This window comes from Ursus maritimus, unplaced genomic scaffold, assembly GCF_017311325.1.
Source record: "Ursus maritimus isolate PB19 unplaced genomic scaffold, ASM1731132v1 scaffold_19, whole genome shotgun sequence".
Taxonomy (NCBI): Eukaryota; Metazoa; Chordata; class Mammalia; order Carnivora; family Ursidae; genus Ursus; species Ursus maritimus.
Window position 1 is genome coordinate 57,229,667 of NW_024424341.1, and position 27,413 is coordinate 57,257,079.

At 54.4% G+C, this 27,413-nt stretch overlaps 3 protein-coding genes and 5 non-coding genes across 8 annotated transcripts; all 8 read left to right on the forward strand.

Moving 5' to 3' along the window:
- Positions 1-214: 214 nt before the first annotated feature.
- Positions 215-7,514, forward strand: FLT3LG (fms related receptor tyrosine kinase 3 ligand). Its single transcript, XM_008684546.2, is given in 9 exon segments — positions 215-298; positions 612-678; positions 1,646-1,756; positions 2,204-2,257; positions 2,450-2,477; positions 2,480-2,589; positions 2,990-3,128; positions 4,196-4,386; positions 7,288-7,514. Coding segments are annotated over 8 exon segments (876 nt in total). The 5' UTR covers positions 215-298; positions 612-645; the 3' UTR covers positions 7,498-7,514.
- Positions 7,515-8,498: 984 nt separating this feature from the next.
- Positions 8,499-12,226, forward strand: RPL13A (ribosomal protein L13a). The gene is made up of 8 exons (XM_008684547.2): positions 8,499-8,582; positions 10,167-10,239; positions 10,619-10,684; positions 10,884-10,985; positions 11,189-11,274; positions 11,452-11,511; positions 11,790-11,912; positions 12,111-12,226. Exons 1-8 carry the CDS (start codon positions 8,568-8,570, stop codon positions 12,195-12,197), a joined length of 612 nt encoding a protein of 203 aa, XP_008682769.1. The 5' UTR covers positions 8,499-8,567; the 3' UTR covers positions 12,198-12,226.
- Positions 10,286-10,369, forward strand: LOC121103587. Its single transcript, XR_005835835.1, has one exon. It is a non-coding gene; the product is annotated as a small nucleolar RNA Z195/SNORD33/SNORD32 family (small nucleolar RNA).
- On the forward strand, positions 11,025-11,109 carry LOC121103586. The gene has a single exon (XR_005835834.1). It is a non-coding gene; the product is annotated as a small nucleolar RNA Z195/SNORD33/SNORD32 family (small nucleolar RNA).
- On the forward strand, positions 11,312-11,382 carry LOC121103588. The gene has a single exon (XR_005835836.1). It is a non-coding gene; the product is annotated as a small nucleolar RNA SNORD34 (small nucleolar RNA).
- On the forward strand, positions 11,569-11,653 carry LOC121103590. The gene has a single exon (XR_005835838.1). It is a non-coding gene; the product is annotated as a small nucleolar RNA SNORD35 (small nucleolar RNA).
- Positions 12,227-16,931: 4,705 nt separating the features above from the next.
- RPS11 (ribosomal protein S11) lies at positions 16,932-19,225 on the forward strand. Its single transcript, XM_008684548.2, has 5 exons — positions 16,932-17,082; positions 17,786-17,917; positions 18,116-18,191; positions 18,504-18,633; positions 19,050-19,225. The coding sequence occupies exons 1-5, from the start codon at positions 17,068-17,070 to the stop codon at positions 19,171-19,173; spliced, it is 477 nt and encodes a 158-aa protein (XP_008682770.1). The 5' UTR covers positions 16,932-17,067; the 3' UTR covers positions 19,174-19,225.
- Positions 18,311-18,396, forward strand: LOC121103589. The gene has a single exon (XR_005835837.1). It is a non-coding gene; the product is annotated as a small nucleolar RNA SNORD35 (small nucleolar RNA).
- Positions 19,226-27,413: the final 8,188 nt, after the last annotated feature.

Below are 27,413 nucleotides of genomic sequence, written 5' to 3' on the forward strand. Positions count from 1 at the left end.
AGGATGAAGGCCCCAGGCTGGCCCCCTCCTTGCCCTGTGGGTATTGCTCCTGGCTGGAGGCAGCTCCCCCTTTGTCCTGTGTCCCAGCTGGGGCTTCGACCCAACTCAGGGCTCTGGGGCGCGAGTCCCGCGGAGGCGCCCTCAGCGGCATGAGGCGCCACCTGTCACCACCAGGTGGCGCCCCTTGCCTCAGCCAGATCCACCCCGGCTCACTGTCGCCCCCCAAAATTTCCTTTCGCTTTCGATCTCTGGCTGTCACCCGGCCTGGCCCCTTCCACGCCCTGCCGGGGCAAGCCTGGTGCGTGAGGAGAAATGGACTCCGGGTCCCCGAGGGGCGGGGCTGGGGTCCCCCTCCTCGCTGAGGGAGGAGGGATGGGGGTCAGGTCGCTGGGTCCCTGGCCTGAGGAGAGTTCCGAGGACCGGACGTCGGGGTTCTTAGAAGGGGAGATGAGTTTTCACCGTAACTGGGGCTCACGCAGGAAGCCCGAGGGAGTAGGAGGCGGAAACTTAGCCACATCAAGGAGCCAAGGGAGGGGTGGGGAGGTGAAGGGGCGGGTGAGGAAGGGACTGGGGTGTGGGGGTCTGAGACTCCCTCTTCTGTCCCTTGTAAGATCCGGCCATAGGCATGAGGGGCCTCCGGCCGAGATGATAGTGCTGGCGCCAGCCTGGAGCCCAACTGTGCGTATACTGGGGGACAAGGCGGGGGAAAGGCAGAGCGGTACCAAGATGGGCAGAGCTGAGAGAGCAGATGGACAGAGGTGGGGGACATGGACAGGAGTAAGGGAGAGATGGACGGGGTGGGGGATGTGCACAGGGGCGGGGAACATGCACAGAGAACATGCAGAGGGGTGAGGACATGGACAGGGGTGGGGACATGGGCAGGGGTGGGGGATGTGCACAGAGGTGGGGGACGTGGAGGGGTGGGGGACATGGACAGAGGAGGGGGACATGGACAGGGGTGGGGACATGGGCAGAGGAGGGGGACATGGACAGGGGTGGGGGATATGGGCAGGGGTTGGGGATGTGCACAGAGGTGGGTGACATGGACAGAGGAGGTGGGCATGGACGGGGTGGGGACATGGGCGGAGGAGGGGGACATGGACAGGGGTGGGGGACATGGGCAGGGGTGGGGGACATGGACAGAGGAGGGGGACATGGACAGGGGTGGGGGACATGGGCAGGGGTGGGGACATGGACAGAGGAGGGGGACATGGACAGGGGTTGGGGATGTGCACAGAGGTGGGTGACATGCGCAGGGGTGGGGGAAAGACACGGAGGGAGGAGGGTACAAATGGGGAAGGCAGGACCCAGGTGGAGGGAGAAACAGGAGAGAGGAACAGAGAGGGGCAAGTGGGTGGGCAGAGAGGGAATGTCTGGGGCTGAGGTGAGCAGAAACGGGGAGCCTTGGGTGCAGCCGGGAAGTGGGGAGAGGAGCCAGAAAGGCCAGCATAGAGGCAGAGAGGACTAGGGAAGGCTGGTCCCAGATGGACACAGGAGCCAGAAGCAGGAGGGCCAAGCCCTGGACGGAAGGGAATGAGACCTGGAAAGGGAGAAAGAGGGGAGACAGATCCGGGCCAGGGGGGCCCAGATGAGGGGTGCATGTGGAGCCAACAGAGGGCGCCCCCTCCCCGTGTCGCGCCCACAGACCTCCCTGCTGCTGCTGCTGCTGCTCAGCCCCGGCCTCCGCGGGACCCCCGACTGCTCCTTCAGCCACAGCCCCATCTCCTCCACCTTCTCGGTCACCATCCGCAAGCTGGTGAGAGCCTTGTCCCATCCTCCCTGGGCGCCTTTCTGAGGCCCAGGTTCTGTCATTGGCGCTGAGCTCCCCCACCTAGGTGTCCTTCTTTGGGGCTCCCTGTCCCCTTTCCCTGGCTCGCTGTCCCCTCTCTGGATCGCTGTCTCCCCCCTCTCTCTGTGGGTCCCTGTCCCCCACTCTCTCTGTGTCCCTGTCCTCCCCCTCTGGCTCGCTGTCCCCCTTTCTCTGGGCCCCTGTCCTCCGCTCTCTTCATTGGTCCCCTCTCTCTGGGTCTCTGGGTCTCTGTCCCCCCCCAGGCTCACTGTCCCCCCCTTTCTCTGGGTCCCTGTCCCCTGCTCTCTGGCCCACTGTCCCCCTCTCTCGGGGTCCCTGTCCCCTAACCTCTGGGTCTCCATAGTTCTGTTTTCTCCTGTCTTCGGCCAGGCCTGACCCTGTTTTCTCCCGCAGTCTGATTACCTGCTTCAGGACTACCCAGTCACTGTCGCCTCCAACCTCCAGGACGTGAGTCACAGACGGGAAGGGCTGGGGCAGTGGGGGAAGGAGAGACTCGAGAAGCACCACCCCTCAGGGGACCAGTTGGCTGACCTGCCCCCTCCTCCCCTGGGACGCAGGACTCCCGGCCCCAGCCCCTCACCCTTCCAGCCCCCAGCCCCCTCTGCTGACTGGCCCCTGAGCTTGGGTTGTCTCTCCCAGGACGAGCTCTGCGGGCCGTTCTGGCGGCTNNGGCCCAGCGCTGGATGGAACAGCTCAAGGCTGTGGCCGGGTCCCAGATGCAAATCCTGCTGGAGGCTGTCAACACAGAGATACACTTTGTCACCTTATGTGCCTTGCAGGTCAGCCCTGAACTTGGGGGACAAGCTAGGGGAGCGAGTTGCCTTCCTAGGGACTGGAGGCCAAGCTCTGCTAGGCCTTGCTGGAGATTTCTTTTGATTAGCAACCCACGGGAGCTGCAGCTGGAACCCCAGTCCCACTGGGGGCCCCTTGCTGAGAAAGCTCTTCTGTAGGCACTGACAGAGGGCGGGGGTCCTGAGCCCGGTGCGCCGATTCTGAGTTTCTTTCTCAGGCCCCATTGCTGGGCACCCTCCCCGAGCAGTCCGGGGGGCAGGGGTCCAATGTCTCTCTGTGACCCAGGCCTCACGGGGCCCCGGTAGGCATTGCCAGGCAGGGAAGGCCCTTGGCCTGAGCAGACTGCGGGGGTGATGCCCTGGTGACATCTCCCTCCCCTGCTCCCAGCCCCTCCCCAGCTGTCTTCGCTTCGTCCAGACCAACATCTCCCACCTCCTGCAGGACACCTCCAAGCACCTGGCCGCCTTGAAGCCCCGGATCACCCGCAGGAATTTCTCTGGGTGCCTGGAGCTGCGGTGTCAGCCGGGTAAAGGCCCCCAGCGCCCCTCCAGCTCCTCCCCCGCCTCTCCCATCCCGCAGCCCCTCACCCCCTCCGCCCGCCTGGGCCAGCCCAGACCCCACCCTGCTCCCATTGGCTGTGTTCTCACTTTGTCCCCACACTTCCGATCATTTCACCCTCTATGTTAAGCTCCATGGGTCACCCATACTTACATTTATGACTATTCGTTCATTTGACTGCATTTTGGTAGCCACAGCTCTGGGGTGCCTGGCATTGGCGACACAGCTCAGGACAAGACCCAAGTCTTGCACATGTGGGTCTGACATGCTAATTGAGGCAACAGACAATAAACATGTGAGCAAAGAATTAACAGTAAATTCTCTGAGCGTAATGAGCCCTACGCAGGCAAATTACAACAGGGTGATGGAATCATGGCGTGAGGTGGTTGGATGGAGAGTCACTGAAAGTTGGGAACAAGACAGCAGCCAGTGCAAAGGCCCTGAGGCAGAAACCTGCCTACGTGTTTCAGGAACAGTGAAGAGGCACAGGTGGCTAGAGTCTAGCAAGTGAGGGGAAGAGAGAGCAGCTGGGTGAGTGTATAGAGGGAACAAAGATTGGGGCGATCTTTGTTTCATTACTTGTCAATTTGTCATTTGGTCCAATATTTAATGTATGAAATTAAGCTATTATAATATTATTTAACGAGCACTAAGTAGTACGTTCTGGCAATAAATAAGACAGAGAAGGTCCCCGGCGCCCACAGGGAGCTCACAGCCCACTGGAGGAAAAAGAGGAATAAACAAATCGATGCATAAGCACTAGAAGTATATTTGTCCAATTGTAAAAGAAAATGCAAGCTGACCAGGTGCCACACTGTTCTGAGAACTTCCTGTGTGGCCACTCATTTAATGTTTGTGACCACCTTACGCAGTAGGTATAATGAATATCCCCATTTTACAGATGAGGAGACTGAGGCACAGAGAGGCGAGCGGCCCACCTGAGGTCACACAGCCAGCACCAGGGCTGCTTTTATTTCCTTCCCTTCTCTGGCCCGGCCTTTCTCCTTGGTCACCCGGCCTCCTCTCTCCCCTCAGACTCTTCCACGCTGCTGCCCCCAAGGAGCCCCGGGGCCTTGGAGGCCACAGCCCTGCCGGCCCCCCAGGCCCCTCTGCTCCTCCTCTTGCTGCTGCTGCTGCCCGCGGCTCTCCTGCTGATGTCCGCGGCCTGGTGCCTGCGCTGGCGGAGGCGGAGGCGGAGGCGGAGGACGCCCTACCCTGGGGAGCAGGTGAGTCTGCAGGTGGACAGAGGGCATGGGGAGGTCTGAGGGGGTGGCGCTGACCCTGTGTGGCCACAGCTGACCTGCGCCTCCAGTCTCCACGACGTGCTGCGCCTGTGGCTCGTGGCATATGGACTCATCTTGGTAAATCCTTCACCAAGCTGAGAACCGTGGACTTGGGGGGTGGGGGTGGAAGGGACGTGAGTCTTCTCTGGATGAGGAAGACCACTCTGGGGCCATGAGGGGGGACAGACTGGAGGCCGGGTGAGGGTCCAGGGAGAGAGGACAAGGCTTAGGCAGGGCCAGGACCAGCAGCATGGGGACAGAGAGGAGGGGACAGGCAGAGTCAGGGCTCAGGCATCAAGAAGGACAGGGCGGGAGGGGTCGTTGGCTGGCTCAGTCAGTGGAGATATGACTCTTGATCTCTGGGTTGTGAGTTTGATCCTCACGTTGGGTGTGGAGATTACTTAAAAATAAAATCTTAAAAAAAAAGAAGGGGGGGGGAGGACAGCACTGGAGATTGACAGACTTGGGCAGGTGACGCAGACGACCCTGGGTCTGGCCCAGTGGGAAATCTGGGGGAACAGGGAGATTAGGGAAAGAGGGTGAGCTCAGTGGGGACCTGGGGGGGCGGTGAGGGGCCCCAGGGGAGATATTTGGCTGCAGGGGTCTGCAAGCAAGGAGAGAGTGGCCTCCTGAAGGAAGCGGGCAGAGAGGACCACCTCTGCAAAGCCCTCCAGGTGTGAAAAAGCTCTGAGTGTTCCAGTAACTTCAGCGAGCCTGGGGTGGGTGTGAGTGAGAGTGTGAAAAATCTAGGCCTCAAACACCAAGCGAGGGAGCTGGGACTTCCTGCCCAGGGCAGCAGGGAGCCAGGGGAGGTGAGTGATGGAGGAAAGGACGTGGGAACAGGTGTGGAGGCAGGAGGCAGCTGGGCCAGGAGGGAGGAAGCGGGGGAGGCCCTAGTGGGTTCTTGATGGACCCAGAGGGTTCTAACAAGAAACATTTTGCCATAATTGCTCACACATACAATGCCTCAGCGATACAGCCCTTATGCTGGGGCTTTCCACGAACTAACTTCATTGAGAAGCTGGTGCCATTATTATCCTGTTTCATAGAGGCTGAAACCAAGGCACAGAGAGGTAAATGATTTGCCAAAAGTTTCCCAGCACGTGAGTGACAGAGTCAGGATTGACTCTGGGCCTTCTGGACATCGAAGCTTCTCATTCTTCTGCCTCAGTTTCTTTATCTGTACAAAAGATTCTAATAATAGTCTTTCTACCATAGAGTTGTCTGGAGGTTTAAGTAATGCATGCAAAGCCCTTAAAAGAGAACACAACAGAAAAAGAACACAAGCCACACACGTCATTTCAAACTTTCTAATAGGGAGGCTCAGTCGGTTAAGCGTCTACCTACAGCTCAGGTCATGATCCCAGAGTCCTGTCATCGAGTCCTGCATCGGGCTCCTTGCTCAGCGGGGAGCCTGCTTCTCCCTCTGGCTGCCTCTCCCCCTGCTTGTGTGCTTGCGCGGGCACGCGCTCTCTCTCTCTCTCTCTCTCTCTCTGGCATATAAATAAATAATCTTTCAAAATTTTTTTAAAAATAAAACTTTCTAATAATTGGGGTGCCTGGCTCTCTCAGTCAGTAAAGCATGTGACTTTTGATCTCAAGGTTGTGAGTTCAAGCCCCACATTGGGCATAGAGATCACTTAAAAAAAAAAAACTTTCTAGGGGTACCTGGGTGGCTCAGTCAGTTGAGTGTCGGACTCTTGGTCTCAGCTCAGGTCTTGATCTCAGGATCATGGGTTCGGCCTGCGCTGGGCTCTACTATGGATGTCGAGCCTACTTAAACAAACAAACAAACAAACGAAAACTTATGTATTTAAAGTTCTTGAAATTTACATTTACAAAAGTAGATTCACCTGCTTAAGTTGTTCAAAACAGAAGTTTTCAAAAAAAAAAGGAAGGAAGGAAGGAAGGAAGGAAGGAAGGAAGAAAGGAAAGAAAGAAACAAGTTTTCCAATAACTGAATCCAAGATTGGTTTCTTTTTTTCTTTTTTTAGAGACAGAGAGCACGTGGGTGCATGGTGGTAGGTGGAGGGGCGGAGGGAGAGGGAGAGAGAGAATCTTAAGCAGGCTCCACGCCCAGTGGGACTCATTCCCCAACCCTGAGATCTTGACCCAAGTCAAAAATCAAGGGTTGGACGCTTGGGGCGCCTGGGTGGCACAGTCGTTAAGCGTCTGCCTTCGGCTCAGGGCGTGATCCCAGGGTTCTGGCATCAGGCTCCCTGCTCTGCTAGGAAGCCTGCTTCTTCCTCTCCCACTCCCCCTGCTGGTGTTCCCTCTCTTGCTGGCTGTCTCTCTCTCTCTCTGTCAAATAAATAAATAAAATCTTAAAAAAAAAAGAAGAAAAGAGTCGGACGCTTAACCATTGAGCCATGCAGTCGCGCCCAGGATCAGTTTCTTTGTTTAAATGATTTTTCATTTCAGCACTTGTTTCTGTACAATAATCTTTATTACAACTTTTTTGGAAAAGGTAATCTGTTGAGAAGTTTTCCTCGCATCCTTGCTCCTGTCCCCTCTGCTTTCCTGCTCTCCTAATAAGCACATTACCAGTTTAAGTTTAAATTAGGTAAAATGTAAACCTCAGCTCCTCAGTTGCCCTGGGGGCATTTGGAGTGCCCAGTGTTCCCACGTGGCTGCTCTGTAACTGTGTGGGAGAGCCCATATTGCTCGGTTTCCATCTTTGCGAAGAGTTCTCTTGGAACTAAAACACAGTGGGCACTCGCTGGAAATGGAATTGTTTTCAGTACTCAGTCTGTGCAGAGCGCTGAGCTTGGTGCTCTCCTCTCCTCTGTCCACGATCCCCAGACGGCCCAGTGAGACAGACATGTCTATCATCCCATTTTACAGAGGTCACTGAGGCCCAGCGAGATGAGTCACCTGCCAGAGGACACAGAGCTGGGACTTGGAGGAAGTCAGCTAGAGACTGGTCCCTTCTTCGACGGTGGTGCCCCGCTCACTCTCTCCCCAGGACGGAGGCAACGCCAGCCCCCAACGCCAGCCCCAGCCCCACCTATCCCCCTCTGTACAAAGTCCTTGTCCCCAGGAAATTGTATATAAACCATTTTTTTCTACCAGCTGTGGCTAGGCCTGTCTGTAGATGGGACAGGGTGCACACGGGGCAGTTGGGGTGTGAGTCCTGGTTTTTCAGTTAATGTAATGATTCATCTGGTACCGGTTTTCTGAGACCTCTCGGGGCCCAGAGCCGGTGCGCAGCAGTGCTGGGACCCAGACCGAGCCAGAACCCGCCCTCTCGGAGCTCCTGATCTATGGGGAAGAAGACAAGGGACCAGGGTGCTTCAGTACAGCGGGCCACCCGCTCTAACGGCAGCAGTACAGGCACTCCGGGAGCCCAGGGAGGGGTACCTGACCCAGCCTGACATCCCGAGACTCGCTCTGGAGGAAACAGCTCTTGAGCCAAAAAGCCCTGGGACTGTGACAGGCCAGATTTTAGAAGGTGGGGCTGGAGGGGAGGACATCCGAGGCAAGGGACACAGCCAAAGAGAAGGTCTAGAAGCCATCTGGAACTCATTCCCTTATGCACGCTTGGATCTCACAGGGAAAACTACTTCCACCTGTTTTACAGATGGGGATACTGAGGCCCAGACAGGGCGGGGGATTCGGCCAGGTCACAAGGAAGCAGAAGAGGTACCGGAATCGACCTTTAAGCCTAGAATGAGCGCTGAAGAGAGAGCCCACTTGCCCCCTGCGGGCTACCACGTGCCCTGCAGCCTGCTGTCGCCTGAGCGAGTGACGGCGCTCTCCCCGCCCCCCCACCCCCGCACACACCCGGGCAACCCCGAAGAGGGAGATTAACGGCCCCTCAAAAATATGGCGGCCGAGGCTGGCCAGCCCCGCCCCAGCAGAGCCGTTTCCTACCCCACGTGATCTCTCGCCCCGCACAGCAATGGCTGCCTAACAGCTGACGGGAAGGATTGGAACCAGATTGGACAGTCAGAAGATGACCCGCCTTCTAGAGGGGCCCCTCTGCGCACGCGCAAGACACTTGGTCCAATGAAAAGACGGAAGGCTGCCCGCACAGCCCATGCGGCGTCACTTCCTCCGCCCCTGTTTCAAGGGATAAGAAACCCTGCGCCGAACCTTCCTTCTTTCCCAGGCGGCTGCCGAAGATGGCGGAGGGGCAGGTGCGGGCTCCGCGCGGGCCGGGGAGGCGTGGGGCTGGGTGGGATCCAGGCCAGAGCGAGGTTGAGCCCTCTTTCTCCTCGTAGGTGTGTTGTGAAAGCTAAACTCGATAATTGATCGAAATGAGAGGCTTTGGGCCTAAAAAAGTTTGCAACGGGGGAATAATACGAAATACTGGGACGGTTTTTTTGACCCGGGGCTAAAATGCGGCATCATCCGTTCGTTAGGGGCGACTGTGGGGGCTCCCAGCACGGGGAGAGTTACTTTAAAATTAACTCTGATTTTGCCGTTCGAGTCGGCCAGATTTTGGCCGAGTCGGGGTCATGTGTCCCTAGCTACGGGGAAGCGCGCGGAAAGCGCATGGGCGGCTGCGGGGCGATGGGGAACCGAGGATTGGCCAAAATGGAGGGCGCTCCCGCACTGCCCCAGGCGCGCGGCGCTTCACCCTCGTGGGAGTGCTCATCCGTGTCCTGCAGCCCTGGACGCTTTGCTGGGAGATTTTACGCAGTGGGTCCAGAGCGTTCGTTCGTGCCTACAAGACGTCTAGGAACGAATGGCTCTCTCTTGTTCGTTGGGGCTGACGGATGGTTTAAAATGCCAGAGAGCTGCTAAAAGGCTCCACTGCCCTTAACCACCTGGGGGCCCTCGAGGGGCACAGCAGAAGCTTAGCTCCGAGTCCCTGGATTCCTCGTCTCCTTTGTTCTATGTAAAGGAGGGGATGGCTCGGGAAAGGGTATCCATGTGAATTTCCTGTAAGGAGTCTGAGCGGTGGGGGAAGGAAGGAGCACGTTTGTGGGGTCAGGAAGGTGGCAGAGTTCCCGAAACACGTGTTTTCTGCATTTATTGGGTGCCTGGCACAGTTTGCTTTATATTTGGTGTCATTCGGTTAACTTACAATAATGTTCCTGAGGCAGATCCTGTTATCCTCATCTTCTAGGTGAGGAAGCTGGAGATTTTTAGCCAAAGTCACATTGTCAGGAAGCCTGGCTTTAGATTCTGTACCCTTCTGCCTTCCAACAATCACAAGTATATAACAAGTACTCGGTAAGAGTGGGCACTTGACTCGTGGTGAAGCTGAGGATTTGGTTTTGAGCAGTTCAGCCAGGGACACAGAGTTCAATTCAGCATAAGATACAGCCCAGGCTCCTGACTACTCGCAGAGCCTCACCACTCTGAGCCTGTTTCCTTTAGGATTCAGTTTGCACTGGAAACTTTCACCTTGAGAGAAGTGGTCTGTTGGAATTCCACAACTTGTGTCAGGGATTATACATTCTGACTGGATCAATGGACAGTGTTGCCAGCCTTTGTTCAAATCCCAGCTCATCCTCACCCTTCAATGTAATCGGGGCTTAAGAATTTCGGCCCTTCAGGCAGCTGAGATGTGAGGAAAGGGCTTTGTTCTATGCCATTAACTGAAATCGTGAGTCAGCCATTTGTTTTCTTGGCCACATCTGTAGTGGGCCTTGGATTCTAGTTTCCAGGCCTGTTCATGGATAGGAGGCACTCTAGGGATGCAGTGTTGCTTTGGGGGGGGGGGGTCAAGCTGAGGGTCCATCTAAGCCTTTTCACCCTATTATCTCCACCAGGTCCTGGTGCTCGATGGCCGAGGCCATCTCCTGGGCCGCCTGGCGGCCATCGTGGCCAAACAGGTGCTTCTGGGTAAGTCTTCTCTGCCCACAGCTCCCCTGGGCATGAGTCCCAGCCAGTGGTCAGTGATGAGCAACAATCACCATCTTTCGTTTGAGTCTCACGACCATGAGATCAACCCCATGCACCGCTCTGAGACCTGCTGCCTACTTCCTTTCTTGGGGTCTGGGGCTCTGAGGTGGAAAATTCTTTTCTGTCGGCTGTTACTTGAAGCACAAATCCAGCTCTGCTGGGGTCTTGGCTTTCTTGTGCATTGTGGTCAGCTCCACGGATGAACCCTGTTTCCGGTCCTCAGCAATAACTGGGCAAGTGGGTGGCGGCCAGTTTGTAGGTAGAGCCCTTGGGTGGCTTCATCGCCTTTGTCCTTATTTGCCTTACTTTCCTTCTTTAGGTCGGAAGGTTGTAGTCGTGCGCTGTGAGGGCATTAACATTTCTGGCAACTTCTACAGAAACAAGTGTAAGTTAGCACCTGGGAGAAGGGCTGGAGAGGGTGGACCTGGGAGATTCGCGGCCGCCTTCGGCTCCAGAAGTGAGCCTGCTAGTGGTGGGAGGTGCTCATTTGCGTTCCCTAACAGGCCCTTGGGAGTATGGATGTGTGTGTTGAAGAAGGTAGCATGTGGCTGGGGGCTGAGGCCTGGCATCCTCTCTCTCCCCAGTGAAGTACCTGGCCTTCCTCCGCAAGCGCATGAACACCAACCCATCCCGTGGCCCCTACCACTTCCGAGCACCCAGCCGCATCTTTTGGCGGACAGTGCGAGGTGAGCTGGGCCTGAGGACTGCAGGTGGCGGTGGGATGGGTGGCCAGTGATGAGGACTTCTCCCACTCGTGTTCGAGTCCCCCGACCATGAGATGACTCCACATGCACTACCATCTGAGGCCACCAGTGTGCCTGCTTGGGGGGGTGGGGGGTGGGGTCCTCGTGAGCCCCGCGGAGCGAGCCTGCTGTCCCTCCACCCACAGGCATGCTGCCCCACAAGACCAAGCGAGGCCAGGCTGCCCTGGACCGCCTGAAGGTATTCGATGGGATCCCACCACCCTACGACAAGGTGAGCTCGACGGCCGTCTGCGCAGCAGCCGTGTGTCTGGCGTCTGTGATGTTGCAGTTGTACCTACATTGTTTGACCCTCATGAGAACAGCACTGGCTGAGACGCTGCTCCAGCCAGCCTTCTTCCCTGCCTGCCCCTTACTCCAGGGCTCTTAAGCCCCTCTCCTTCTCTAACAGAAAAAGCGGATGGTGGTTCCTGCTGCCCTCAAGGTGGTACGCCTGAAGCCCACGCGGAAGGTGAGTTCAGGTTTCCCTAAATCATCTTGCTAGGGGGCGAACTTGAGGCCCGAGACTGGCAGATGATGGCTCTTTCTCACGATGGTCTGCGGATGCCACTGGGCGGTGCCGATAATGCCAATGGCTCAGCTGATGCCAGCAGGAGCCCCCAGGGGGTGGGTGTGCCTTGAACTTAGGCGTGGTGGGGAAAGTGGAGTCCTCTAGGACAGCTTGTCAACTCCCTGTCCCATAGACCCCCTGGTTCCACTTGCTTAGAACTTCGTTCCCCTCCCCCACAGTTTGCTTACCTGGGGCGCCTGGCTCATGAGGTTGGCTGGAAGTACCAGGCAGTAACAGCCACCCTGGAGGAGAAGAGAAAGGAGAAGGCCAAGATCCATTACCGGAAGAAGAAGCAGCTCATGGTGAGGATGGGCTGGAGACCAAGGGCACCACACTCCTGGGCAGGGCCTTGTGGGTGAACTCTCTGGATACAGTGGGCTTTGGTCCCAGAAGCCTCTACTTGAGGCCCAACTTGGGGCGGGGAGTAGGATTGGGTTCCTGGGATGGCAAAGGTCCTGGGCAGCAGCCATTGACCACCATCTGTTCTTTAAACCCCACAGAGGCTACGGAAACAGGCCGAAAAGAACGTGGAGAAGAAAATTGACAAATACACAGAGGTCCTCAAGACCCATGGACTCCTGGTCTGAGCCCAATAAAATTGACTGTTTATTCCTCATGCTTGGCCTGGCCTGCCCTTCCTCCACCGCCGCCCTAGGATATGGGGGACTCCCCGGGGCTGCTGTCCTCGAGCTACAGGCAGCCTGGGGCTTAGAATGCTGGGGACACAGAAAGGGCTTTAGTCACTGCTGTTATGAAACGCTTTCTTAAAAGGTTAAAAAGAAAAACACACAACTCTAAGAGCTTGGAGGCATAATTGCCTGTGACCTACTCATTCCCGAGAGTTCTCAGAAATTTGATAGTTGGAACAACTACTTCACCGTTTGCAAGAGCGATTTGGAAATGATTGGAGGGGAGCCCTGTGTTGTGAATGGGGTGTTTAAACTTGTCCCGGGCTCGGGTGCTATGCTCTGCAGCAGTTAGGGTGCGAACATGGTGGGGGCCAAGCCTGGTGGTGTTCGCAGGTAGTCCAGATGCGCAGCCTGGGAAGTACAGCCAGAGGGTCACAGGCACTGCCCTGGTGCTTTCCCTGTATTTTGTGATCCCAAACTAATAAATTATTTTTAAAGAAACGTGGCGTCTTTGCAGTGTGTGTCTGCTGTGGAGGCAGGCCCTTGGCAAGCAAAGGGGGCTTGACAGATAACGACTGGCCATGCTCAAGTCACTTTGCACAGTGGTTGGATTATAACCTGTCCGTTGGAGTTTTTATCTACTTACCAAGAGTTTTTACCTGCCATTCAAGGAAATCCTTTGAGAGTCTGTATAGGTGTATTTCTCAAAAGCATCATGCCCTAACGTTGCCCAGTGGACCTAAACTGTCTCACTAATTCAGCTGCAAAGGATGGAATTGTCACCATCTTAAGACCAGTCCCATCGTTGTGGGGGCTGGTGGGCTATTTTTTTGTGCCACACCAGGAGGTCTGTGCTTTGTGTAAAGAAACTGGGACAGGAAACTTAGCAAGTAGCAGTAGGCACTGGAGGTGGGAATATGAAATCTAATGCTTTATAAGAATATAAGACTGAAGGGAGACAGTCTTAAGCAGGCTCCACGCCCAGCGTGGAGCTCGAGGCAGGGCTCCAGCTCACAACCCTGAGATGACCTGAGTCGGAAGCTTACCTGACTGAGCCACCCAGGCGCTCGTAAAACAACTTCTTAAATCTGGAAGGGTAAATGGAGCATTGCTCAGGTACCAGGATCTTCACAATCACTTGTTAACATGCTGCCCTTAAGGATTAGTGGTCAATAACACTTGGAAATTTAAGAAGTTTCAATATTCAAATGCCTAACAGCGCAGAGAAAACTGGTTGAATGTGATAAGACATTTTATTGTAATTCACAGGGCATTTTACTTTAATTCAGGGGGCAGATTACAACTCACATGTCCTGTCTTGGTAATCTTTCCAAAATGTCCAAGATACCGCAGTGACTTAGTTTTCTTTAGAATCTACAAACGGGTAGTATCTCTGCCCCTCCTGGGGCTCCCCCTCACCACGGGAGCTGCCTCCAGCAGTGGCCAAAATTAAATACTAAGTTTAACAAAACTGCCTGTTAAAGCAGCACAATATAGTCCTACCAAAAGCATGATCCCTTAAAAAGATAAATTTGGCTGTACAAACATGTAAAAACTTCCCACTTCAAACACAAGCCACGAAAAAAACAAGCCACGGACTGGGAGGAAATACTTGCAAATCCCACCTCTTTTGAAGAACTTGTTTCCTGGGTATATTTAAGAAAAACAAAAAACAAACCAGGGGCACCTGGGTGGCTCAGTTGTTAAGCGTCTGCCTTTGGCTCAGGTCATGATCCTGGAATCCCAGAATCACGCCCGTCATCGGGTTCTGTGCTCAGTGGGGAGTCTACTTCTTCCTCTGCTCCCCTGCCTCCACTTGTGTTCTCTCTCTCTGTCTTTCAAATTTAAATAAATAAATAAAAGAAAAAGAAAAATTCTCCAAACTCCATAAGAAGGAAAACCAACTAAAGATCGGGCAAGAATTTGAAGAAATATTTCACCAAAGAAGATAGACAAATGGCCAATAAGCACGTGAGAAGGTGCACAACATCCTTCACCATTAGACGATGAAAATGGAATCTCTGGGCATCCCCTTAATCCTTTCTAGAGGGCAAACTTGGAGACTCAGAACCTCCGGGTGGTTTTCAAAGCTCCTTCTTGCACCTTGCCCACAAAGCCCCCTCCCACAGTGTGCGGGCATGCCTGGCCCATCTCTGCCTCGTCCCCTAGGAGTTCTTTTTTTTTTTTTTTTTTTTTTTTTTTTAAAGATTTTATCTATTTATGTGACAGAGAGACAGCCAGTGAGAGAGGGAACACAGCAGGGGGAGTGGGAGAGGAAGAAGCAGGCTCCCAGCGGAGGAGCCTGATGTGGGACTCGATCCCGGTACGCCAGGATCACGCCCTGAGCCGAAGGCAGACGCCTTAACGACTGCGCTACCCAGGCGCCCCGTCCCCTAGGAGTTCTAGCACCCTTTCCCATCCTGGTCCATTTCCCATCCCTGGCAGGGCCCAAGGGAGGGTCTTACTTTGCTAGGCTTTGGGGTGCACATGGGAACATGAGCTTCTCCAGGTCATTTGCATTTCTATTGTGAAACCCTGGTAAATATGTCTGAAATCCGGCAGAGGCCAGAAATACTCCCTCAAGTGATCAGCACTAGAGTTGGCTGGAGTTCATCATTGTGCGTCAAGGCTGTCTGGCACTGCAGGGCCAAAATCAATGTGGTGGGTTGTAACCAGCCTTGAAATGACAACGAAATTGAATAGAAACGAAAAGAAAAAAAATCAGTGTATTGCAGGAAGGAAAGGAGAAAGTTGAATTAGAAAGCAAGAGGAAGGGGGCACCTGGCTGGCTCAGTTGGAAGAGCATACGGCTCTTGATCTCAGGGTCATGAGTTCAAGCCCCACGTTGGGTGTAGAGATTACTTAAACAAATAAGTAAACTTAAAAAAAATAATAAAGCACGAGGAAGGGAGGGAAGGGGAGGAGAGAGAAACAGGTGTTTGGTCAGGATGCGACTGTATTTCCTACTGTGGGTTGTGGTCATTAGAAGCTGTGAACCTAAATATCTCCAAACTGCCCCACCCCTTCATGGTGAAGCAATATATATATTTTTGCTTTTCCCTTATCATCAAAATCTCATCAGCTATTCTGAGCCATTTGCAAAATACTGAGCATTTTAAAAACCAGAGAGGAAATCACACCTAATCTCACCACCTGGAGATGCAAACCACCAGCGGCGATGTCATGCATTTCCTTCCAGGCTTTTTTCTAAGTCGTTTTTATACATAGCTTAGCACACCTTGCAAATAACAACTTTTTTTAAAAAACTAAACATCATAGATCCTTATCAACTCAATCAAAAACTCCAGAAATTACTTATTTCTTCAAAAAAGAAAGCTACGACAAGGTCGGTGGGGGAAGGGAAGACATAGGTTTTATTTATTTTTTAATTCTTTCCCTAAAGATTGTATTTATTTATTTGAGAAAGAGAGAGAGAGAGCATGAGCAGCGTGAAGAGCAGAGGTAGAAGCAGACTCCCTGCTGAGCAGGGAGCCCGATGTGGGACTCAATTCCAGAACTCCGGAATCATGACCTGAGTCGAAGGCACTTAACCGACTGAGCCACCCAGGCGCTCTGGAAACCTCACCCTCTTCATAGTGGGTCACCAGTGTGGAGGCTGGGGGTGGGGAGGGGTAGTTTCCGCCAGAGCCTGAGAGGTGAGGCGCTAAATAATTCAACTGAAGGAACAGCAAGTTGAAAAGTCCCAAGGCCCAGAGGAATCCACATGTTTTAGAAGCAGCAAGGAAGGAGGAGGGAGGGGCAGTCAGCTCTAAGAATGTAAAACTGAAGAGCCGCATCACGAGAGAGTTAGGCCTTTTAAATGTGGTCTGCGCACCAGAGCCTCATGCTACAGGTTAAGTACGCAAATGGAGAGGGAGCGTTTGGACACTTGGAGACCAATTCTTTATCAGTTGCATCTATCTATATCTATATATCTATATCTATATAGATAGATATATATAGATATTTAATCTGTTTCGTAAGACTTTGCTTTCTAAGAATTTATAAAATGAGTATCCAATTATAGACCTGCCCGCTCAATGCCGTAGACGTTAGCTCCATGTAGCTGTGTAAATTTAAATCTAATAACATGAAACAAAGTTAAAAGTTGAAGTCCTCAGTCACATACGCACTTGAAGTGCTAGCGGCTGCCATGTTGGACGGCGGAGATATAGAACATTTCCATCATTGCGGAAAGTTCTACCGGACAGTGCTCAGGCAGAAAATCAGCAGAAGGGTTTTTGTTTTGTTTTTCACTAAACCGTTGTCTGGGGTTGAAACAGGACATCAAGGACAACAAACTTCATTAAACTTGAAAAAAAACTCATGGTCTACGCCCGCCCCTCACAAAGATGGCGACGCCGTTGGCTCATGCTCCTGAGACCGTGCGGGCCGCCCCGCAAAAAGATGGCCGCCACCGCATCCCGTTTGAATTCTGCAGGAGCACAGCCACGCGGTCTCCATACCCCACGTGATCTTAGCCCTGCCGAAACATGCCCGCCTCCCTATAACTCTCGCGATAACGTAGGCGGCTCAAGGCTGGCCTCGCCTTCCCAATGTGAACTAGCGCGCCCAGCACATTCACTGCGTGACTTTAGCGAGACGCCGACTGCCGCTGCCCGACCCCCTGCCCTTCTTCCTGTGGAGCGTCCGCGCAGTCTCCGAATCGCGTGCTAGGTTTGGGCCGCCCGTCAATCGCAGTCGCGCCTGAGGCACCGCCCCAAACCGTGCTCCCGCCCCCTTTCGTCACTTCCTCCCTAGCCCCCTTGCTGTCGATAAGGAAACCCGGACACCCTTCCGGCTTTCCTTTTTTGAGGCGGCCGGGAAGATGGCGGACATTCAGGTGCGGGCTCGGGGCTGGCGCGGATGCTGCGGGGCGCACCCCCGGCCTCGGGCGCGTCCCGGAGAGAAGGACCCCGCGCACCAGTTCGGGGGTTAATGCGAGGCAGCCTCGATTTCCCAGACTTAATTCGGGGGCGCGTGTCTTTGAATTAATCTAGATTAGCGTCTCCTAAGTCCCAGGGCCTGCCCGCGTGGGGTTTAGTGGAGGCTCAAGCCTTTTAGGTGTTATCTTCTTAAAACTCAAGGTTTACGGGGTGGTTTTCCGGAGGCCTTGGGCCATCAGGTTAATCCTGTGAGAACTGAGCTAAGGGTTAATCCAGGAGGCCCGTGGTTTCGGTATTTATTTCTGAAGTCGCATATATTTTATAAGGAGAGAATCCTAGATGGGTGTTCCCGTGGCTTGGAGAATAATCGTTGCTGAAAGGTGTCCACGTTGTTAGAGAAATGATTGTGCCTGGGTTTTAAGGAATGAATTCTGCGGGTTATGGGAGGTGTTTTAGAACATTAATGCTGTAGTAACTCTGGTTCAGAGTTGAGTTTGAACATAGAGACTCGGGGTTAGTGTTTTTGACGGTAATTATCGAGGCTTGGGAGGCTGCCGTTTGGGGAGTAAATGCTGGAGAGGATGGGATCTGGGGGTCTCTGGGAAGGTTTCCAGGCCAGGTTGCCGGCTTCAGGCTCACCAGCTTCCTCCTCCCACCTAGACTGAGCGCGCCTACCAAAAGCAGCCAACCATCTTTCAAAATAAGAAGAGGGTCCTGCTTGGAGAAACTGGCAAGGAGAAGCTCCCGCGATACTACAAAAATATCGGTCTGGGCTTCAAGACACCCAAGGAGGTATGGAGGCTACTCTCAGAAGGAAGGAGACCCCCGTGTCCCTACACGTGTGCACAAACCCGGTTACCTTGCCCACATTGGAGTGTCTGGTCCAGGGGCTGGTGGGAAATGTAGTTCATGTTCCTGAGGGCGCCTCCCCCCCACCGTTATTTCAGGAACTGCTTGTTCAAGGCTCACTCCTTTCTCTCCCTTATTCAGGCCATTGAGGGCACCTACATTGACAAGAAATGCCCCTTTACTGGTAATGTCTCCATCCGAGGGCGGATTCTGTCTGGTGAGTGAGGGCCTCTGGGGCTTGGGTTCAGATTTCTGGGTCTGAGGGATGATGGGCTGGGGATGCTCAGATTCCTGGGTGAGGAAGGAGTTGGCAGACTCCTGGTTTCAGGGGGCACTGGCAGATGATGTCCTTTCACGATGGTCTTCAGATGCCCGCCACAGGCACTGCTGAGAAAGCCACTTGGCACAGCTGATGTCAGCAGCGGGACCTGGGATCTGTCCTTGGCTGCTCCCAACTCCCAGCGTGCTCTGGGCTGCTCAAAGCCCCCCTTGCTGGGGGGCTGACCTATGATCCGTCCCCTCCCCCCAGGTGTGGTGACTAAGATGAAGATGCAGAGGACCATTGTCATCCGCCGAGACTACCTCCACTACATCCGAAAATACAACCGCTTTGAGAAGCGCCACAAAAACATGTCCGTGCACCTGTCCCCCTGCTTCAGGTGAACATGAAGGGCCCTCGGGTTCCCAGGCAGAGAGGAGGGGGTGGTCTGCCTCCAACTCTGAGTGACATGGGACCTGGCCGGGGTTAATGGGGCACTCTGGCCGCTGTGTGGGTAGTAAACTGTTGAGGAGAATGGTATAACCAAGCAGATGTCCTCAGGAACCTCCAGTCTGGGTAAACTGGAGAGGATCAATGGAGGTCGTCTGCCCTGAGCAGTCCCTGAAAGGGGTGGAGTGTTCTCTGTAGTTTTGAGTTTGGTATGTTGGACACAGTTTGTGTTCCATAAATAATGACCAGGGGCAGGTGAAACTGGAGCTTGGGTAGGGTTTGGTGGGGCCAAAGCAGAGAGGCCTCAGCCTCTAGTGGCCTGCATGGGACAATCCAGCCCGTGACAGCCCCTGCCCACCTCCACAGGGATGTCCAGATCGGCGACATCGTCACAGTGGGCGAGTGCCGGCCCTTGAGCAAGACCGTGCGTTTCAACGTGCTCAAAGTCACAAAGGCTGCTGGCACCAAGAAGCAATTCCAGAAGTTCTGAGACTAGACATCTGTCCACACCCCTGAAGAAAATAAAGTTATTTTCCCAGTCAGGGGCTTGGCCCAGGGTATCCGCTCCTTTACCAGTGGGATTGTTTCTGGAAATTGAATGGGGTTGATGCAAAAGATGGGGTTCTGTTTCATCCTCTGGACCCCCCATGTAAGGGGTGGGACTGGGAGCCACATCCTTCCTGTCCTCTCATCTGTAAATGAAGATATGAACCTGTATTAAGACACTGCTCCCCTCTTTGGGTCTCCTTTTGGTCCATGTCACTTCTTGGTGTCGGAATAAGTAAGCCCTTCTACCTGGCATTGGGGCGTGCCCCCCACCCCCAGTCTCTGGGGAGGAAGTGAGTGAGGGCGTAGGCTCCTGCGTTCTCAACTCTGGTCTAGGCCCTCTGGCCTTGGAGGGGGGGAGAAGTAGCCACTCTGGGCCTGCTTGGGGCGGTGAGGCGGGGTGGGGGGTAGCGCATGGGCTCGTGGAGTCCTGTGCTGCCCGGTTCTGAACCACAGAGGTCTTGGCTTCAACCTGGGCTTTCCTGTCTCCTTGACAGTGGAGGAGTGGGGCAGGGAAGCCAGGCAGCTCCCCCTTCCAGCCCCAGGCCCCACTGCCCCTTCCTGAGTGAGCGCATGCCCCTTTGCAGACAGCAAACTCCTCAGGGGGCAGGCTCTCCCTTCGGTGAGTAGCTGAGCGCCAGGTCTCAGGCTCTAGATACTTCCTTTGCCTGAAAATTAAGGAAATTGGCTTTGAGAGCATCACTCATAGCCTGAGCTGAAGCCAGCCTGGTACCCACCTCTGCAGGACCCGGTTGCAGGCTGCTCAGATACGGGTTAGGAAGCCCCTGGAAGGAAGACTGACCTGGTCGGGGTGGCCTTAGGGGAGGAGAGAAATGGGGACAGGGTCAGGCAAAGAGCTTTTTTTTTTTTTTTTTTTTTAAGATTTTATTTATTCGACAGAGATAGAGACAGCCAGCGAGAGAGGGAACACAAGCAGGGGGAGTGGGAGAGGGAGAAGCAGGCTTTCCGCTGAGCAGGGATCCTGATGCAGGGCTCTATCCCAGAACACTGGGATCATGACCTGAGCCGAAGGCAGATGCTTAACGACTGAGCCACCCAGGCGCCCCAGGGAAAGAGCTGTTTGACATGGCCAGACAGTGTCGGGGAAAGGGGAGAGGTTGACCCTAACAGTGGAAGGCATTCTATTAGAGAAGAACTGGGAACAGGGAGCAGGACCTTGAGGGTCAGTTACAGAGATAAGGACAGAGGGCTCCCTGGACTCTGAACAAGGTCGGAGGCCACAGGTAGTGACAGACTCAGATTTCAGAACAAGACCCTACAGACCTTGAGCAGGAAATCAAGTTTGAGATGATAGACCTGGGGGTCAGCAAGGCGGGGGGGGGGTGCTGACTTCTAGAATCTGGAGAGAGACCCTCACCCGAGTCGCAGCAGGCGGAGATGGAGGCACCTGACTTCATCCCTCGGGGCCCGGTGCTGTGGGGTCCCCAGGTCCCTGCCCCCCATGCCTGTACCAGGGACTGAGGCACAGCACTGGTACAAGGGTTGGGAGACAGGGCCAAGAGGAGAGAGGAGCTGCTGCCTCTGGACCGGCTCCGCGGCTCCTTTTTACCAGGACCCAGTGAGGGCGGGGGTTCCTGCCAGAGGAAGTGGGGCCACATCAAAGAGGGCAGGAAGGGGCAGGGACAGGTCAGAAGGGGGCACCGCCCCGGACTTGCAGCCTGCAAGCCCGCCCCACCCCGTGCTGGAGGGCAGAGACCCCGCGGGAGGGGACCGGGACCCAGAAAAGGTTCTGAGGCTCTGAGGCTTCTCCGGAGCCCCCCCATTGCCACAGGTGTTTCCGTTTGGGGTGGGGCTGCCCTGTTGACAACAGCAGCCCTGCTCCCCTGTTCCCTCCCAGCGGTCGTTGGGGTGTCTCCTTGGCACCCCACCATGTCAGGTTACCTAGTCACGGGTGGGGCACCTGCCTGGTGTGTGTTGGGGGATACCTCTGGTGGGTCAGGTGGCAAAGACCAAGGAGAGATGCCCTGGGGCCATGCCACTTGTGCTTGGAGGGAGGTGACCACGGTGACTACCCTTTCGAGAGTCAGGTGACGGCCAGAGACCATTCCACCGTCCAGTCACAGCCTTAGCGCTTGCTCTCTGCTCTCCGCACTGCTCTTCCCTCCTTGCTCGGCCAGCCAGCGCCCACCAGACCTGCTCCCTCCTCTGAGTCTTCGCACTGGCTGTGCCCACTGCCTGGAAACTCTCAGCTCAGGCGTCCACCTGGCTCCCTCCTTCATTGCCTTCGCCTGTAATGCTCACCAGCCTCTTTCCATCTGGCAAAATCTCCAATCCGCCCTCCCAACCACCCTTCCTGGCTTTATTGCCCTGTAGAGATGGATGAAGCCCATTTCTTGTATATTTGTATGTTTATTGTACAAATCCTATGCGATACTGCATGTTTGTTTACGTATTAACCACTGGAACGTGAGCTCTGCGTTCTCAGCACATGGACAAGTTGTAAGCCTTCCATACGTGTTTAGAGGAGTAAACAAATGAAAGTTGAATCCCTGCATTCTCACAGGGCAGGCCTGACCCCTGGGTCTCAAGGCCCGGAATGGCCAGAAGCAGGGACCATGAGCAGATACCTCCAAGTGAAAGCAAGATGACCACAGGCTCCGTTCTGGTTTCTACCTCTGCTGCTCACTAGCAGGGGACGCCCCCCCTCCCGCCCGCCGCCGCCTGCAACCACAGAGCCTCAGGTTCCTAATCTGTAAAATGGGTTCTGGCCTCTCTCCCCCATTGGAGGATGAACTATGGTTATGTGCGTTAATAGAGTAGAACTAATTCTAGTAAATGATACTTCTGATGGAAGTAATTTTTCCTGAGCCCATTAGAGAAAGGCCCCAAGGTAGCTTAGTGTGGCAGGCCCTGGGTCCCTTCAGGGGGCCCCAGAATTACTCATATGGTTGTGGAAACTGCGTCTATTATAGCAAGCCCTGGTGGGGCTGGCATGGGACCTTGAGTCTATTTTAGCATGCTTCTAGAATATTCTGTTGCATGCCTCTACAGGAGATGCCGGTGGCATTGCATTTTTCTCAGGGAAATAGCTGCAGGCACGGTTTCATAGCAGGGTCCTAGATGTATGATGTCAGCAAGGGTCAGGCCTATTACATGAAAACAGGGCGGCTCTTGCTGGTATCACAATGTGTCATGGCCCTGCACCTATCACGGCAGGCTTCTGGAATATTCTAAGATAGCTACACTGGCAATCATTGTTGCAGCCCCATGGTATTCTATTCTAGCAGGACTTCCGGAAGCAGGCACCTGAAATCATTTGGTCCTGTCCGGAGGTCTGTGCGTGGAGTCTAGGGAATGTGAATTGTAGTAGCTTCCCTGTGTGTTTGAGCCACCCTGCTGCCACCTTTTGGCACTGCCCTGAGCCCATCATGGGAAATCCCTGGGAATCTAACATTCTGGTAGGACCCAGCTCTATTACATATTCTCACAGAGGGCTGCAGTATAAATTCTGCTAGAACTTTCTAACAAGGACACCAAAGCCGTTCTAGAAGAGGTTTAGGGGCATATCAAACCAGCCCAGGGTCATTCGTGGTTGCCATCATTCATTCTACCAATATGTACCGTGCTGGCCCCTGGGGATGCAAAGAGGGAGCAAGACATACCTTGGGCCGGGTGTCTGAGGTCCCTGGGACCCTAACAGCAGCTAGGAGATTAAAGGAAACAAATGCTACTACAATGCCCTACCATGTGCCCCATGCCCAACACTTAACTCGACGAAGCCTCTCCCCTGAGATCCACAGGAACATTATTCCCATTTTATAGGTAAGGAACCCGGGGCTCAGAGAAGCCAATGAGGAAGAGGCAGGATTTGGTTTTGAACTCCGGTGTGATTGCCTTCCGGGGTCAGTAGGGGGCACTACGGTGCGGGTGCAGAGGGGAGCGGCGGATGTTAAGGCGTGGGGCCGATCACAGTACACAGTCCCCAGGGCCAACGCGGCTTCATGGACGCGGTTCAGAGGGGACTCACTATGGGTTCAATGCTCTGCTCGAACTGTCTTGAAGTTGGAACAAGGGGCTCCACATTTTCATTTGTCCCAAGCCCCGCAAATTATGCAACGGGTTCCGCCACGGGCTTTCTCTTCTTTATAGTTGGCCCCTGGGGAAATGATAGCAGGAGCCCCCGGGGCTCTGGAGGGCACAGGCAGAACCAGAGCCTGACCCTGGGAATATGAGAAGGGACAGCCAGCAGATGCTGTAAATGGCCCCTGAAGACATAACAGGACCCCAGACACCTAGAAGGGACTCCCAGTGGGTACTAAGCGACCCTGAGGGCTTTCTCTGTTGTAGCAGGAAGGAGGGATGTTATGGGGAATGTTCTGGCAGCCTGAGAGCCCTCACTGTCAAGCCCCAGGAGAGGAGGTCAGACGGGGATATTCTACCAAGGGCAAGAAAGGGCATCCGTCCTGACTGTGGTAGACTGGATAGTGGTCCCCCAAATGTGAATGCCCTAATCCCCTGGAACCCGTGACTATGTAACTACATATGATAAAAGGGACTTTGCAGATGGGATTAAATTCAGGATTTTGAGATGGGGAGATGATCTGGGATTATCCAGGGGACCAGTGTAATCCTGAGAGTAAAGAGGGAGGTGGGGGGCTGAGCGGCTGGTTAGTTCAGTTGGGTAGATTACGACACTAACACCACCACCGTTGTGGGTTTGCTCCCCAAACAGGCTGAGAAAAGCATTCGTTCTCATGTTTAATAAAAATTAATTTTAAAAAAAGAAGAGGAAGGTGGGGAAGATCAGAGCCGGAGAGAGATGTGAGGACAGACGGCCACACACACACAAAGGTCAGAAAGGAGAGAAGATGCTAAGCTGCTGGCTTTGAAGCTGGAGGATGGGGCCATGAGCCGGAGAACGCAGGCAGCTTCTAGAAGCTGGAAAAGGCACAGAAAGGGATTCTCCCCTCGAGCCTCAAGAAAGAACCAGCACCGTGGACCATTTTACACGTCTGACTTCCAGAACTGTAAGATCAAAAATTTGTGTTGTTTTAAGCCGCCGAGTTTGTGGTGACATTACAGCAGCCGTGGGAAATGAATGCACTGATCCGGGGCCATGGTCGATGGCCACTGAAGCAGCATCCTGGGACACATGGGGAAAAGCCTGCGGGGAATTCTCCCAGAGCCCAGAGGATACTCTGACGGTTCTGGAGGGCACAGACTAGCAGGCCCTTGGAGCGTTTTAACAGGAACCTAAAGACTTCATGGTAGAGCTAGGAGGCATTCTTTTTTTTTTTTTTTCTGTTTTAAGATTTTATATATTCATTTGAGATAGAGAGACAGAGAGCACAAGCAGGGGGAGAGGCCGAGGGAAAGGGAGAAGCAGACTCCCCGCTGAGCTGGGAGCCTGACGTGGGGCTCGATCCCAGGACCCTGGAGATCATGACCTGAGCTGAAGGCAGGTGCTTCACCAACTCAGCCACCCAGGCGCCCTGCTAGGAGACATTCTAATCAGACCCTGGCAGGACCCTGAGGGCTTAGAGGGGACACCCTGTGGTCATTTTGGTGACTCTCAAGGCCACATGAGGGAAGACTGCACTCATTGTAGCAGGATCCAGGGGACCTTCTGAGTGATCAGGGGCAGAGTATACAGGTCCTGGGGACACTTTATCAGGAACCAAAGGACTTTTTCTTTTTAAGATTTTATTTATTTGCTTGAGAGAGAGCATAAGCCAGGGGGAGAAGGAGAAGCAGACTCCCCGGTGAGCAGGGAGCCCAACGCGGGGCTCGATCCCAGGGCCCTGAGATCATGACCTGAGCCGAAGGCAGATGCCCAAACGACTGAGCCCCCCAGGCACAGCCCCAAAGGACTTTTTGATAGGACCCAGTGAATATTAGAGTAGGTCCTGAGAGGTGTTGCAGTGACAGTTGGTAGGACAGTGTAGCAGGACCAAGGACACCCAGAGGAGACTGATACCCAGAGAGGGGTAAAGCAGGAGCTGAAGGACAGCTGGGCAAAATGTGAGCATTAATGGAAGGCCCCAGGGACAATGGACTAGAGTCCCAGGAGCACGGTGGCAGGAACACAAAGGCTTGTCCCCAGGGCTCTAGTGGCATTGTTTAGGGACCTAGGCTCTACAGAAGATCCCTAGGAGGGGGGTGTGTCTTAACCAGTAGAGTAGGACCCAGGGGACCTAAAGAGGAGACACAGAGCCACGTAACAAGACCTCAGGGCCCCTTTTGAGTGGGGTCCCAGGTCCCTTGAGGGTGGTTCCCTCCTGGGAGCAACAGTCCAACAGGGGAGGAGACATGGGAAGGGCCTGATAGCAAGTCCCTGAGAAATGCAGGAGGTTTGCTGCTGGCAGGAATGCCGCAGCAGGCGCCAAGGGCCTGGGGCTGAGGCCCCTCTGGGGTCACAGCAGGGGGAGGGCTCAGGACTGGTTTAGCAGGATCCTGGGGCGGTGGGGGGGGGTGGCCGATTCAGAGAGAGATTAGCAGAAGCTGTTATTGCTGGGCCTCAGGATTCCATCAGGGGACCCGAGGCACATGGGGGCGGGGATCTGAGATATCAGAGCCCCAGCGCCAAGGAGGGGCCTCCTCTGGCCATGGTCCTGCAGGACACCAGAGACAGGGCATTAAAACTCTTTATTGGGCCCCCGGGGTGATGGTTTCCAAGCTCCAAGGGAAAGTAAAGCAGGGACATGGGCCCTTTTATACCCGGGACCAAGGAACATCACAGCAGGGTCCCAGGGCCTTTATTTTATTCTTTCCTTTGCTTGGTTTTGGTCCTGAGGCCTTTAAAATGAGAGTCCCCGGGCTGCTGGAACGGTCCCCTAGAGACACAGGCAGATCCCTAGGGACACAGAGGGGACAGCTGGGCATGGCAGGTTCCTCAGAGTGTTTTAGGAAAGAATCGAGGGCCTATTGTAGGATTCCTGGAGCATGAACGGAGGACCCACCAGTGGCATTAGAGGCCCTCAGGGTGGATCTTAGTGGACCAGGGAGAGGAACGAAAATGAATACAGGCTCCTCACTAAGTCGAACACAGATTTACCACGTGTCACGGTTAATTTCACGTGTCAGCTTGGCTGGGCCCCAGGCCCCAGACGTTGGGTCCAACATTACTCTGGATGTTTCTGTGAGAGTGTTTTGGGATGAGACTTACACTGAAGTCAGGGGGCTTGGAGGAAAGCTAGCTGCCCTTTCAGAATGTGGGTGGGCTACCGCCCATCAGTTGAAACCTGACTAGAAGGACAAAACGGACCTCCCCCAGGCGGGCCCACGGCCTCCGGGGCGCCATCTGCAAGATCCGCTCTCCCTGGTTCTCCGGCCTGCTCCTGTGGGACTTAAACTGCAACTCTTCCCTGAGTCCCCGGCCTGCCAGCCACCCCTATCATATTTTAGACTTGCTAAGCCAGCACAATCACATGAGCCAATGCCTTAAAATAAGTCTCTATATATGTACAACATTCCAGTATAATGGAGGCATTGTCGCCACAGTGTGGGCTGGGGTGGGGTACTGGAGGGGGCCTCTAAGCCTGACCGCAATATATCTTGGGACTAGGTTATTGAGGCTGTATCAGAAGATACTAAAGAAGCGTAAGGGCATTTTCAGGGGACACTTAGGGGACGGGTTCCAAGGAGGAAATTTAGAAGGGGTCGGGAGAACATTCGCTGTAGCAAGCTGGGTGGGAGGTGGGGGCGGCTGTACAATGAGGTAAGAAGGGGACCGGCTAAAACCTCCAAAGTTGGCCCTTGGACAGCGTTGGGCTGTCAACTTTGTCATGAATTCGCTGGGTGGCTGACACCCTCAAAATAAGAAAACAGGGAGCAACAGAGAAAGAGACCACAAAGAAAAGAAACAAAAATATTTCAAGAGAGAGGCAGAGACAAATACTGAGAGAGGCTGGGCGCAGGGCCTGGGGTGTGCCCTGCAGCTGGGGGGCGGGGTTGGATATTCCTGAAGTCAGGGAGCAGTCTCTGGACAGGATGTGAGAGAGGAACTGGGGTCTCCAGTCACGGGAGCCAGCTAGGGCTGCAGGCTGGAAGGGAACTTCGCTGCTGTGAGCAGAGCTGGGGCCCAGGCCCAGGGAGGACGGGCCCGGGTCGGGACTCCTGGATCTGAGGGAGGAGCGGTTTGGGGTCCTGCACTCCGGGTCTGAGGCTGGAGGTGGCTGGGGGACTGGGACTCCCGGATCGGAGGGAAGAGTGGCATTGGGGGGG